The sequence below is a fragment of the Pleurodeles waltl genome, chromosome 9 (assembly GCF_031143425.1).
Source record: "Pleurodeles waltl isolate 20211129_DDA chromosome 9, aPleWal1.hap1.20221129, whole genome shotgun sequence".
NCBI classification, from domain to species: Eukaryota; Metazoa; Chordata; class Amphibia; order Caudata; family Salamandridae; genus Pleurodeles; species Pleurodeles waltl.
The window spans coordinates 482,842,937-482,858,477 of NC_090448.1; the positions used below are offsets into that span (position 1 = coordinate 482,842,937).

Consider the following 15,541-nt stretch of genomic DNA (forward strand, 5'->3'; position numbering starts at 1 on the left):
CTTGAGTTTCTTTCTACAAAGGTTTCATTTTTAGTGGCAATTTGTTCAGGTTGCAGGATCAGTGAGATTGGGGCATTGCTGGCTTCTCCCCCCTTATTGTGTTTTTGTGCTGACAAAGTGATCTTGACCCAAACCAGTTTTTTCTTCCTAAGTTCTTGTTGGATTTCCACTGCCAGGAAGATATTGTCCTACCTCTTTTGTGTCCTGACCCTTCTACTCCTGAGAAGGAAAAATCTAATTCACTGGATGTTATAGGAACTCTTAGAATCTAACTAGACTGTACTAGTTCGTTTCGGCTAGTAGACTCTTTGTTCTTCACCTTTGGTCTCTCTGGCAAGGGCCTCAAGCTGTCTTTGTCCACCCTGATCCCACAATTCTTATGGTGCTGCTCACCATTCTCCCCCCTCTTCAGTCCACGGTCGTTCTTGAAGGAGCATGTCCTTGTACTGGGCAATGCTTAAGGGGGCTTCTCTGGGACATTTGTAATGCAGCAACCTGGGCTTCTTACCTCACATTTGTCTAACATTACCGCCTTCAGTTGGAAATGGCTGCACATCTGATTTTGGTTCACAATTTTTTAGCATCTGTACATAATCTGTGATTGGTGCTATTTTTCATTACAAATGTATATCATTCCATGTTTGTGTTTTTTTTTATGTTTGAATCAATCACCATGTGCTTGTTGGGCTCATGTGTTAATGGAACGGGAAGACGGACAAGGAGATAATGCCCAGTTACTTACTGGTAATCTTCATTACTCCGAGTCCAGGTCTTTCCGCTCCATTTGTGAGCCCATCACTCCCTCCTGTGTCATGTTTCAGGTGATTGTTTCTTTTCCTGTGTTTGTAGCTATGGTATTCTCAGGATGTCTCCATGAAGTTCTTCCCCTTTTAAGCATGTTGGGTAGTTCAGGGCCATATTGGAGAACGTTTTAGACCACAGCTAGGTATTTAGTTTCTGTGGAGCAGGACAACTGCTCATGTGTTAAAGAATGGGATTGGAAGACCTGACCTCGGAGTGATGAATATTACCGGTAAGTAACCGGGCATTGTTTTTCATGAATCGGAAATAGATAGTTGGGAGGAATTTTTGTAGAGTACATTAACTCTGCAGATCTTATATTCTTAATGGAATTAGCATTATTTGTTCGTTATTTATCATATCAGTTTTTAAAAGTGGAATGTTCATAATTGCATGTCCTCAAGTCATCAGAAAAGCAACCTGGACTCAGAATCCAAAAGGCATATTTCAAAATGACATTGTTGTGTCAACGGTCCTCAATGAATTGCTTGCATGTTATTCGAATTGATCAAAACCATCCAATGCCTAACATTCTGCAAGTAGTGACAATTTAATGAGCAAATTTACAGGAAACGACTTTCATTGATTATCTTGTTCAACTCTCCTTTCTCTCCTAAACATGTCCTACAAAAAGCTACTGGCTTGAAAAGTGTGCTCTCAAATGATGCTGAGATAATGCAATATGACGATAATGAAGGTTTGTCAAGAAGTGTTCTGATAATATATTTTATGTTGCTTAGGATGCTACAGCAGAGCTAGATCGAATTACTGAAAGTAGCAACATAATCGAAGACCTTGTACCTCCTCCCAAGATGGACGGCTTCAAAGCTGATGCATCTAAAGCGCTTATTCAAACCAAGGTAAATACTGTCTTGCTAGGAGATGCACACTTTCTCTTTTGTCTTTTCAAAACCTGTATACATATGACACCCAATTCAATCATCTATGTTTGTTCCTACATTTCGATTAAATTCAAATTGTTTTCGTAGAGTTCTCATAACATCTATCACATGCACAATATTGTCAGGACAGAATTAAAATAGTAAAGTTACATTCCACTATGTATGCTTTTCTTGGCGATATTGTGCAAATCAACATTATTTAGCCTATATTGTTGCTGATTGACATTATTGTAACAGATATTTTGAGATACAGCCCTCCTGCAAAGTAGCAGCACTCACTTCATTCCAGGAGTACTCATAATAAATATAGCAGGTTGACATTTACGCATGCAGAAATTCTTGCTTTTTAAAACTGCTTTTAAAACGAGGAACATATTTTTCCTGTCGGAGAAACCTTTTACTTCTGCAGCCTCATCATTTTTGGCTGGTGTTCCCTCCATGTTTCCTCCAAGGGTACAGATTTATTCTCAACTTTGACAGCAGTAATTTCCTGACTACTTCCAGTTTAGGAATGTACCTTCCAAAAGGATATAGGTACTCACCAGTTTTAGGGTGTTCACCTACATTTCAGGACTTCTTTGTCCCGAAATGACCATTTCTCACTCCTGTGAGGATACACATAAAATTACACCATACTAGAGGGAGCAAGATGGCGGCCGTGTGAGGACAGTCGGTTGTTCCTCCTTCAAACCTAAGGGGCTACTGGAGCTCCCCTATGGACTTCTTCGAATAAAACACACTGTCATTGGCATGTTTATACCCCCCTCTTACCATTCTCATAGAGCGGCAATTGTGCTGGAGCAGCTGTTGCGCTGGTTTTTGTGCTGGGTGCCTTTTGGGCTGAGATATTGGTATTCTGCGGTAATGGCTCCTAAGAGTGTGAAAGACCCTAAGCCTTGGGGTGGTTCTGTAGTGATGAGTGGTGCAGCTATGGGCTCAGAGCAAAGAGAGGGGGCTCTGGCAAAAAGGACTCTTGGTCGGCATACGTCGGAGGTGAGCTCCGGCAGCCCTACCAGCTTACAGGTGACTTCAGGCTTTGTCTCAGGCTCTATCATGGGCATCCTCAAACGGCCCAAACATCTCAGCTAACTCATCCAGGTGAAGGATTTGGTAGTGGCGGACGAATGAGCTACCCCCAGGACGTACCTGCCATCAGCTTCTGCAAGGCATGGACATGATACGGCTCAATGCACTCCCACCAATGGTGGAGAGAAGGTGCTTCCTGCGGCTACCTCTGACTCCGAGATTGCTCTGGGAGTGCTCACACTTGAGGGGCATGCCTCCTCTGTGCGGCTGGGTGGCTCTTCTGAGCTGGTGCAGGTAGATAGCACGACTGCAGCATCAGCGACTCTCCCAGGCTCAGATACACAAGGGGAAATTCTTAGTTTGACTGCCCGGAATGGTGTACAGAACCTTGACAGTGAGGGAAGAAAGGATATGCTTCGGGGCTTGGCGACTGGACATGGTAAGGCCACTGGTATTGCCTCTACAGATACTGCGGGCAATAGAGTCATGGCTGCTATGGCTGATAAAAAATCCCTTACATGCACCAGCATCAGCAAACTATGATCAGTCACAGGCAAGCCCTTGTATAGAGTCAAACGCAGGGGAACACTTTTCATCTCTATCCGATAAGTCTGACTGGTCAGATGAGGATTCAGAGGCTACTGGCGGACATAGCAGAATTGGCTCAGAGGGGAGTATATCAAGTGACTTGACCAGCCTGGATACCCCAGAAGGGAGGCATGGGATAGTATCCCAAAGGCGCAGCTTGCCTTACCGGAACGGTGAGAAAGAAGGAGGCTTTGCTGCAAGAAGGTACAAAAGCAGGGGCTGAGACAGGCATTAAAGAGCATGAACGTCTTCAGGATTATTCTCTACCGCCCTGCCTGGAGGGAAATACCATGGGAGGAGATATTACATCTCAAGACTCTCCGCACCCAGTGTCTCTGGAAGCAATTTATCAAACAATTATGACTCATTGGGAAGAAACCTGGGCAGACAGCCTCAAGTCTCAAAGCGCTTATCAAAAATTGCAAGGTGCTATCCGCCGAGTAGCCAAGACTTGTTCTGAGTTCTTGGAGAGGATAGGCGAACTGGAAGCTAGGATTGTAACTCTGAAATCTGAGACATCAGTGCATAAAGTGACATCAGAATTGCTAGAGATTCGGGTGTTCGATAACCAGTGGAAACTCAAAGACTTTGAAAATAGACTTAGGCAGAATAACTTGAGAGTGCTGAGTATCCCAGAAGGGACAGAGGGAGGAGATACCTCAAATATATAGTGAGGCTTTTTAAGCGAGCTTTCCCAAACTTTCTGATTGGAACTGGGAAGCAGAGGTTCAGCAAGCCAACAGATTTCCCTTTAAGCCAAGGGCTCATGGGACGCAGGAAGGTGACAAACTAAAGGGAGTATTGGTATTTTTTGGTAACTTTCTGCTGCGTCAGGCAGTTTTTGATCTGGCTTGGCCGGATCAGAAACAGTCTTTTGAGGGTTGCATTTTTTTTGTGAGACCTGACTTTTGTCATGTTACAGTTGAAAGAAGATGGCACCTTAGGCAACCGATCCAATTCTTTCCAAACAAGGGCGCACAGGCCTATTTAATGAACCCAGCAAAGCTTAAGGTTCTTTTACATGACAGAGCTCATTTTTTTACATCAGAAATTAAGGCCTAGTAATGTTTCTGGCTGAGCTATGGAGCCCTTCCAAGCGTGGCTCTGCTCCCATCTGGTGCTATCCTTTTGTCTGTTTCTGAGGGCTGTTAAATCAGTGTAGGTTTGCATAATCAGGATGTGTTGTGACATGATATGCGCTGTAGGGCTCACATAGCAGCATGTCAATGGATGGCTTGGTGAGGTCAGGGGAGCACTGTGGTATTCACTCTGTGTGAGGGTGGATAAGACTGCATTGGGTTTTTCTTGTTTAGGTGGTAGGAGCAGCACTGATGGTTGATATGGTCTTTCTGTCCTGCAGGTTGGAAGGAGGAGGCATCTCTATCAACTGACCTGGTTGCTCCCATTGTTTTCAGCAATTGGCAGGGGTGGGTGAGGGTGGGGGATGGCTGAGGTGGGGGAGGAGTGGTGGGTGGAGTTAGAGGGGAGGAGTGGGATTCCTTGCGATAAGCGGGGATAGTTTAAGGAACTTGGTTTGTAGCTACTGGTGTGTTCACACTAGGGGTTGACATCCCAAGGTGTGGCTATTCTCGCAACCAGGCCAAGATATTTGGTTAACTGCTATATGTTGGATAAGTTCGGCAGATGGGCTATTCTATAGTGCGGGTTTAGCGTTGGCCGATTTACTTTGTGCTCAGTTTATAGATGGAGGAGGCTGAGATTTTTAACTTTCTTAATATAGAACTGGCATCATGGCCCCACCCTCTTGTTTTGCGTGCAGATTTTAACATACATCTTGATATAATGGATGGACAACCATCTCCAGGATATACGGGTAGGAAGCCTGCAGTTTATAGAGCACTCCAGCGGTTTACAAAAGATCACAGGCTTCTGGATGTCTGGAGTAGCTGTAAGGCTCTGGACCCTTGATTTAAATTTTTCTCTGCTCCGCACAGGAAAATGGTACAACTTGATTATTTCTTAGTGTCTATGACTTTGGCTAGTCAGGCTTCTATAGAAAAATACCCAAAGATTCTTTCCGATCATAGTCCACTGACTCTTGAGATTCAGATATCTGGTACTCTTGAATCCCATAGATCTTGGTCTTTTAATAAAAAAAAAAAACTTCTGCTAGATACTTAGTTCTCAGATCACATGTGTAAGTGGATTATCAAGTTCCTGGAGATTAGCAGAGGGTCGTCTTTGGACAGTCTGGTATGGGATGCCCTGAAGGCTAGGACTAGGGGTGAAGTACTTAGCTTTGGTTTATTTCAACAAAATCAAAGTCTTTTTAGGAGAGGAGAAGCTAGTTCAGCTCTTCACCCAAGGTCTGTATATTGCAAGGGCTCAGCAAGAAAGCCATTTTAACATCCAAAGCTAATCAGTATTTTAGCAAAGAGGTTGCTGCAAACCTCTCTCAATATAGGTCAGAATGCTATGAGTATGGAGAGAGTACCGGGAGGCTATTAGTGAGATGGATCGGGCAACGGGAGGTGAAAAGAGGGATCGGCTATTACAGATAGAGAAGGTAGGCTATGTGAAAATCCATCTGATATTTTGGGGGTTTTCAGAGAATAATATGAAACCGTTTATGCTGAGGATCTGGAACCCCACGCAGAAGGATATGAGGGACTACTCAGTGGCCATGAGAGATTTTGGTTAACTGAAGAATGCACCATTGTGGATGCCTCAGTTTCTATGGAGGAGATTTGGGAAGCTCTGAGTTCCCTAGCTAATGACAAAGTTACGGGCCCAAATAACTTACCCCTAGAGTTTTTTAGGGCTTTTTTTTTGTGAGCTTCGACAAGATTTGCTTCAGGTTTCTCAGCTGGAACAAAAAGGGATAACTCCGCATTCATGGCTGATGACCAGTATAGTGGCTTTCAAGAAGAAGGGGAAATAACCTTTGTATCCTGGCTCCTAGAGGGAGATCTCCTTAGTTAATTGTGACGGAAAAATCTATGCCACATTTTTGGCTAATCGGTTGGCTAAGGTTGTCTCAGTGCTGGTCTCGTAGCAACAACATGGCTTTATCTTGGGATGTGGGACAGTTGATCATGTTCGTCAGGTGATCTCCTTGTTTGATGTTGCTGAGGCTTCAAGAGCTTAAATGGGCCTGGTCTTATTCGATGCTGAGAAGGCCTTTGACCGGATTTCATAGGGGTTTCTATGGTCGGTTTTGAAGTGGAAGGGCTTTAGGAGGAATTTTATTAGAGCGAATAAAGCACTTTATAACGTGCTCAAGGCCAGTCTATGATAATGGGGGTAGAGTCTGACACGATCCAAATGTTATGAGTCACTAGACAGGGGTACCCATGTTTGCCTCTGTTATTTGCACTATATATTGATCCTTTTATAGCCCTACTAGAGAATAGGTCCCATATCAAACTGTTTGTGGTAAACCAAGTGGAATATAAAGTGCTGGCTTATGCAGACGATGTGCCAATAATTTCAGCCGATCCCTCAAATGCTCTCCCCGCAATTGAAGAGGTGGCTAAGGGGTTTGGGGTCTACTTGTGCTATAGGCTTAATGAGGATAAGACACAGATATTATGCACCAGGGAAACTGCATGCAGTTATCACCAGGAAGTCTCAGATGCAAAATATTTGGGAATTAGGATCACCTCAACCACAGATAATTTGGTAGAACTAAACATGACACCATTGTTGGGAGGTATCAAGCAGGAGCTGGCCAGAGTCAGCCATCTACGTCTCTCGCTTTTGGGGAGATGCAGTGTGTTAAAAAGTTCTGTTTTGCCAAAAGTGCTCTATATCATTAGGACCATTCCTCTTGAAATTAATAAGGGGTTGCTGATCAAATTGGAAAATACATGTTTATGTTATTTGTTGAATTACAGGAGGCCAAGGAGAGCGGCTAAATTTACGGTTCTTCCCAGATTGAAGGGAGGAGTGGTCAGTACCCAACTTTACATTTTATAATCGGGTCTGTGTGCTACAACATATGGGAATATTAAGTTCACAAGAGGGCTTGATGGAATAAGTCCTGCTTAAACTCTATCCATATATGAATTAGTCCTGGTAGCTGTGCTAAGGATTGTTTCTTCAAAAATGTTGAACCCAGCTACTATAAGAAAACTAAATGTAAGATTCTTATAGCAGCATTTATAGCCTAGAGACAGTTCAGGGGAAGGTTAGGCATAATCAGGTTTACCTGCTATACACCCCTATCTACCTTGTTAATCTTTCTGCCTGTTGTTCAGGATACCATGGCTAAGAGATGAGCTCAAAAGGGGATTGGGATGCTGGAGGACTTATATCAGGATGGTCAGTGTTACTCTTTTAGGGAGCTGCAGGAATGTATGGGATTGTCCGGGGTGATTTTTTGATAAAAGAATTGGGAACTCTTATTCAGTAGTCAAGATCCCCCTAATTGAGACTGTTAAGCGCAGGGATAGAATGGGATAAATTTACGAATGTTTGCTACAAGGGATACCCGATGATCTGAAAGTGCAAAATGCAAAATGGGAGTCTAGACTCTGCATAGAGGGTCTTCTTCGTCAAAAGTCACTGGACATATCTAATGAGGACTTGATAACGATCGGTCTGAAGAGTCAACATTTCAAAGCAGCATTCAATTTATATTATACTCCGGCTAAGGTGGCTAGATGGCCTGGTAGGTCCTGTGGCAACTGCAGCCGATGTGGTGCAGAGCAGGTTAAAACTGTGCATGTTCTTTTTTTGTGTTCCAAGTTAGTCTCATCTGATATCGGGTCTTTTTTTAGCTCAATCATTGGTGGGCCAGTGCAGGTCTCCCCTGCACTGTTGGTTCGGGGGATCTTAGACCGCTCTGAGGTGAATGACGTAGTAAAGGAGCATTGCTACCTTCTCTTCACTGCTGTGGCTGTGAACCGACTCTGTATTGCATAAGAATGCCTTTATCCCAACCCCTCATCATGTTTGATGTGGAGATCCAGATTTCTGGCAATCTATAAAATGGAATTAAATCTCTATAGATGCAAGGGGCATAAGAGATATGGGGGATAGGATCTGGTCACCCATTACTGCAGGCTGGAAACTTCACCTGCTTGCTGCTGAATGATTTCATGGGGCCTTCTCATTTTGGATGGTTCAGTCTTCAAGCTACGGATTTTGTTGGATGGTGCTGCTCCCTGGCCTTGGTTTATACTGTGTTCTATGGTATTTTATGCATGTCTCCTTACGTCTTTTCCCCTTTTCCTCTTTTTTTTTTTTTTCTTTTTCTTTTACTAGTTTCTCTTTTTTTCTTTTTTTCCCCTCTTTTTTGGTGTTAGGGCCTCTAACAGGGACGTTATTGCTATAGCTTTTCAAGACCTTTTATGATGGTACTTATGTCATTGGTATTAACTGTTGGTGTCATCTTTCAATTTTCCTACTGTACTTGTTGATGGCAGTTGAATAAAATTATTATTTTTTAATTACACCATACTACTGTGGTTGTATCTGTGAGTAAATCCATTTGGGAATGTAAATTCAGGTTTTGTGAATACCAAACATGGATTTACACTTGCAAATCAAGCAACTTGCCCACCACAGTTTAGATTAGGCACCAAATGTATTTGTGACTCAAAGCCAACTTGAGAATCTTGTCAATCACTTTTATATCTCTGTGTGATATTTAAAATGGAACCCGGTATGAAATGCCATTCTCAAAATGTTTTCTGAAATAAAATATAACTAATAATGTAATGCTAAAATTAATAATTAGTTACAATAAAACGGAATAGCAAAATTCCTGGTGAAATATTTTGTCATTTTAGTAAAAACGTATTCAGCGCATTGCTAATGATAGAAATTATGTTATTAATTCAATTTGGCACTAGGCAACGATTAATCACCAGCGTGTTTGCATGATTATCTCCTGGTTCAAACATTCATAATTTTCATGCCACTTCAAACTCATGAACCATAGTTGGATATTTTTCTCGGTGCACGCCGCTATAATTCACCCTGACTTGTTTATTTTCTCAAACGTTTATGTACATATATTGGTTCTTGTTTGATATTCTTGACGTGCACGAAGATATGCGAGATAAACCTACTCTTCAAATGAATAAGAGCCCTCGGCTCACTCTCAGTATTTATCAATACTTCTGTGACACCTCCAGTGTGCTCATTTTGGATTTCCTTACTTTTGTGTATTTCATGACTCTCCTGGCTACTGTTTATTAAAAATCGCATTAATTAATGCCACACTTTTGTTAACAGCAGCAAAAGAGAATCAATCAGTTTATCTACACCAATCATGAATCCGAGGACCATCACAGAGTGAGGCATGTAAAGGGGGGAATAAAATGCCCAAATGTGTTCCTTCAAGGCTGAATGAACAAATTGATATTTGAAATATATAGCAGTAAAGCCATTTTTTGTTTGATACTTGTTTCTGTCGCCACGATTTGTGCACTTATTGACAGACTGACAGGTAGGGAGAAACAGTTTGTTTCCTCATTTTTAGATCATTAGTTCCGCAATGGAGTTCTTGGTTTCAATTGTTAAATATTGAAGAAGGTGTTCACTGCCTCATATGGCTTGCCGTTCTAACGGGGTTTCACTGTTCAAGAGCTCTAACCTAATTTCCACAAACCTCTCATACACAAAAATATTAACATGACCAATACTGGCTACCGAAGTATTTCAGTTCGAGTGCATGGGTACCTGATTGTTCTAGAGCAAACCTGAGACACAAGGATCAGGACTGCACAAATTGACCCCTTGGCTCTTTAAAGCTTCACCTCCACCATGAGGACAGTTCCTATGTACTGTTTGTCTCAGACCCAGTGGAACCAGATTTACACCTATTTTTCTCTCTAGTTTCACTTTATGATTCTCTTTTTGACATGTGGTTACAATGTGAGCGACTGCATTTCAACTCTTGGGATTTCAAACACCAGAGTTGGTGTCAGACGTGTAACGCCAGCATAGGTGGCGTTTGAGCCCTGAAAAGCACCGGGGGCTTGAAGGTCCTGTCAAAACAACCTCAGCTATGCCATTAAGGGCCAGCAGGTTAGGGTGTTTTTAGACTTGCCTTGGCCTTGCACAGCACAAAGAAAATTGATCCTGACCCAGTCACTCCTGCAGATCCAACTGAAGCACCCACAGTGCAGTCAGATTCCAAATTACTCTGAAGAGTTTGATTGGTGATATTTGAAGTTAGATCAGTACAGTAAGGGAAACTGGTTCGATTTAAATCTCTCCTAATTTTCCACGTGCCATTCTTGTTAGGATTTGAATGCACACAAACATCAGAGATTTCTCTGTCTTCCTCATCTTGTCAGAGGTGTATGGATCCATGAAAGCATGAAGATTAGTTACCTCCTCCAGCCTTTCCTAATTTAAGGACTTTTTTGCCTCCTCTTTGCAGGTATTTAGAGACACTACTCCTTCTTCTGTAATGCCTCTTGTCAGCATCTATAAGAGGTGTTCCCCCTTAATGTACAAACTGATGTTTCTTTTGAATTTTAACTCAGCTTTTTTGGTTATTCTCAGCACCTCTGGTTTATTGCAGCAACAATGGACACAATCAGGTGATTCCCTTTAACACTGGAATAGACATGTCGGAGAATCTTCCTGTTCTTTCAACCACTGTAATAGCTACCTGTCCGATTTTTTCTGCAGCAATTGGCCATATTTTTGTTCTGGGCTTTATGGTTCCCCAGACCAAGACAAAAATAAGAATGTTCCAGTGGGTGCAGAGATCAAATGGAACAATGTCTGGAAAGGCATTTCAGACCAAGTCCTGGTTTCCAACCACTTGGCATCAGGTCTGCATTGTGGATGGAGAATAAAGTATCTGGTGAAGGGGGATTAATTCAGGCCAACCTGAAATCAAAGTCTTGACGCCTATCTGTTAAAGCAGGAGGCACACATCAATGATCTGTTGATCAGTGGGGGGCAGTCTTATCTGAAACAAATGCCACCTTAGTATGCTGAAGTTCAAAGTGATTGGCTGACTGCTCTTCTTCCTATATATGGTTGAGGTTTCAGAGCTCCTCATAGTGCATCACAGCTTATCACGATGCATTATATTAATAATAGGTGGATATATGCTCGAAAAGTGCCTTTGTGTAAAAGGGTTGGAAAGTTGCCATTGGGCTCTGAGGCCCTTCTCTGTTTCTACAGTTAATCGGATGGGCTAATACATAGCTCATGGAGATTTTTTTGCGCATTTAGCACAGGTAAAATGGAAGTTAAATAAGGGGCTTCTTTATTACGTAGGTCTCTGCAGAGAGATTCATTTGTTGCCTTTGCAAAAAGCAAGATGTTCTGGTTTAGTGATATTTCACTCTGGGGTCAAGAGAGTACAGATTTTGTTTTCCAACATGAAAACGTATTTAGTACGACACATTTTTTATATTGGTATTTTTTTGTGTTCTGCAAAGGCCAAACTATTACTGATCTTATCTTGTATTAATCCTGATGCTGGGTTCAGCAAGGGTGTTACACAAATCTTCTAAAATACAGCTTGGGTCTACGAATGAGAATCTATGTGGACATATTTGCTCAGCCAATATGGGGGCTAGTCCTCCATCCATATTTTCACACTCTGCATCTGCAGGCTTATAGCCTGAAAGAGTTGTTTTGGCACACTGCTGGAAGTGCTACTTGACTCTAGAATTTTCTCTACCAAGATAGCTTACTCTTGCAGATGTACGTCACTCCAAGGAGTGGTGTCAGGTTAGAGATCAAAACCTTTTCATACCCTAGCCACACAGTTCTAAAATTTGCCTATGAATGACCTTAACCTTAGCATTGTAAAGACAATGGAGCATCAGTTTATTTGTTGTATCTTTTCTGATAACAGGTTGTAGTTTGTTGTACCTTTGGTGACCAGGTAACTGAAAGGATTAGTGACCTTCCCTACCCTTCCATGCCACTAATCTGTGTTCAATGACTTTTGCACAGTTCTGTGTTTTTTTCAGGTGCTCTTATTTCACACCTCTCCATTTTTGTGGTTTTTAAGTGTTTGACTGTAGCAATCTATCCATTGAATTTGAATAAAGAAGCAATCTGTTTGTATCATACCTCATTCTTTTAGGAGGAAAGCATTTTCTGTAGCCATTTTGAAGAAGGTGCCTGTTGTATGTTGTGTTTCAAAATGTGCATATTGTATCAGTGAGAGTGTGTCTCGGAGTGCCGGAATGTTGGGGGGAGGCATAAATGTTATTTCACACCAGGTTCCATCCTCATTTAATAGCTGGACCTTGTACATGATAATAGGATGTTCTCATGCTGCATTAAACATCAATTCGTTAGAGGATTTCACCTCAGTGGATTCTTATCTTAAGCCGCGGGTTTAAGCTGTGTGTTTATCTCTTTGCAACAGTGCCTACTCTAGACCTTTGCTGTGCTGCCGTATTGGCCTTGGTTGATACAATTAATGGGCATTAATGGCCAAATGCATAGACTTCATATGAAAGTAAAAACTGGTGTGCGATTGCCTCAGTTTCAAAGACAGCTTCCTTCTACACTTACGTGATACATTTAGCATGTATTCATTTCACTTCAGTTTTCCTTGCTCTCAAGTTGTATTCATGTTGGCTACTTATGAGAAACAATGAGGTGTGGACAGCCAGCACATGTTTTGCCCCTCACTGGCGTGCAGGCCTGGGAATTTTTTAAGGCTCAACCAGTAAATATATTAAAGCTTGTCTTAAATGAGTACTAGTCAGTTGTAAATTGTCTATCTCAGCCCTGAAAAATACAAAGCTGTCAGTGCAGAGAAAACAATAAGAAGGACAAAGCTTCTGCTAGTTGTTGCTTGATTGTAGCTGAGGTCTTGGGGTGATCCTTAATGTGGTCTGGGGCACAATGACAGTGATAATGGCTGTAGGAAAATGCCCCTTTTTGCATGGTCACCCCCATTTTTTGCAAAATTTTGTTTCTGGTTTTTTTTAGTCTACACACTGTGTCTCTGCTAACCAGGCCCCAGTGCATGTGCTATGACCCCTAAAACATGTAAAAATTGGCTACTCTCAGGGGACTTTTACCCCATTGGTTAGGAAGTGGCCAGGGGTTTCCCCCACCCATTGGTGGGCACTGTGCATAAATGTGGCAGCACCCGTACCCTCTTCAGCACACTGCTGGACCCGTGGAAGACAGAAGGACTGCACTTGCTGTTGTGAATCTGTGAGGAGAACCCTAAGGGCTGCACCTAATTCCATTTGTACTCAGGATCCTGTTAAGCTAGGGGCACAAAATTTGTAAGCAGCCCACTTTTCTGAAGCGGACTTTGGTCTTCAGCAACCCACCGTCGTCGAACCCCAAATCCGATCCACCTTACTGCTTGCCACACTAACAACACATCAACAACCACCTTTTCCTCAGAAAAATGTCTACGTTCAAAGCTAACTCTTTGACCAGAACCTACCTGGGCCTCGTATCCTCCCACACTCTATCACAGTCAGCCTCAAACCTTACCCTTCTCCCAATTTCCTATCTCCAGTTCCCCTTATTGGATTTTTGTTGTTTTGTTGTCATTTTGTTTAGTAGCCACTTAAGTGCTAAGGATGAGATGCCCTCATCCTCAGCACAGCCGCCTGCTCCAATGGTGCTGAGGTTGAGACCATCTTGTCTTTAGTTCTAAAGGGGTTGAAGGATTCTATATTTTTAAATAGTTGTAGTCAGATTTTTAGTGTGTTGTTTTTTGACGTTTTAACTGTTTTGGTACTTCTAAATGCTTTACACATTTTCTTAAGCTAACTCTGTCTGCTCTGTGCCATTGTTACCAGGAGCTGGGCTCAGGTGTAAATGATAGAAACCTTTACTGTATCTAAAAAGAATATTGCCATTATTACTTATGGTGTACTACCATACACTCCAACTAATAATCCACTTTCTCTCTATGGCATATTCAAATATATGAGGCCGCCAACCTAAACTTTCACAGTGATAATCAACGATGTCTGACAACCAGCAGAGGCTAGCCGCAGCTGACAAAAATTAGACCATCAATGGTGGTGGAGTTATTTCTAACAGAGCAGCAAGATGTGAAGATCCCTCTATAAGTATCTGAGTGCCCTTCTGCCATGTGCAGAATGGCCCTGGCCACCACTCTCCAATATAGCTGAGGTATTACTTCTATAATCACCTGCTGCTAGGAGCGTCCACATTTTATTTTATACAGTCTGTATATGGTTCCCTTTTTAAGCATAATTTCAGGTACAAAATAATTTCAAGCTATTGTGAAGTTTGGTATTTGTTAATCCGTTCCCTGCAGTATGAGTTAGAGTATGCATGGATGTGCTTAGAGGCTCAAATATATTTGTTTGCAAAGGCTTGAAGTGCATCTGCAGGCCCTTTACAGCACTAGTGAGCCAGAAAGCTGGGAGGTACATTGTGTACTGTTTGTGAGGGCTGAAGGATGATGTCCCTTGTTATGCCCGCACATGGGTCTGAAACGTGATAGCATTTACGGGAGCATAAATAGAAGTGTCAGAGAGAGAATAAGGTGAAAATCCCAGCAAAGGCCCAGACAGGTTTCCTTTAAAAACAATAGAAGAGTTTACAGGTGTCATGCCAGCAGGCCATAATGTACCATCGAATGGAAAGTAAGCTGTCCTATTAAGGACCCATGCTTGAGAAATGCTTCTTTTAGAAGGAACAGGACCACTGGGGTACCAAGTTTTGAAGGAATTGAGGAATTGGGTATGCCGGAATAGGTAAACCAGGGCAACACACTTGAAACAATCTAGACTTAAACAAATGTTTATTTCTCTCTGTGAACATTATATACTCATTGCATTCGATCTCAGAGTGTCAAAATCGTATCTGCTTTATCCATTAATAACATTGGTATCTTACTTTCTTCCTCCTTGTAAGCCTATGACTCAAATCAATCTGATAAAGGTTCACTGTGCCCATTGCTGCAGTTTTTAAATACATCTTACTTATTGATTTCTCCAAAAGCTATACGCAGCTAGACTAAACCAAGGGTAGGGAAAAAACAAAAAATGAAGGAGAGGGGAGGCTGAATGCCATATAATTGCTTTATACAGGTCGTCATTACTGCTTCCTTCTAGAAATAAATAGGTTGGAAACAAATATACAGACCATATATATTCCCATCTCCAATGGCACAGCATATGATACTTGTACAGATTCAGAGTAGCTATGACAAGTCTAGGTCCTGTGTGAAGATAGTCACATGAATAGATGTAGAGCACATGTCAAAAACAGACTGTAGTGAATCACAACTTTTGGTCTTACAATGTATAGTTAAGGAGGAACGA

General features: G+C 42.1%; 1 protein-coding gene across 1 annotated transcript in view; it reads left to right on the top strand.

Moving 5' to 3' along the window:
* The window catches only part of CLBA1 (clathrin binding box of aftiphilin containing 1), a 139,180-nt gene that overhangs the window by 100,549 nt on the left and 23,090 nt on the right, over positions 1-15,541 (top strand). The window contains exon 5 of the mRNA XM_069207325.1: positions 1,542-1,661. Within this exon, the coding sequence (XP_069063426.1) occupies positions 1,542-1,661 (120 nt within the window). The remainder of the gene's footprint in view (positions 1-1,541; positions 1,662-15,541) is intronic.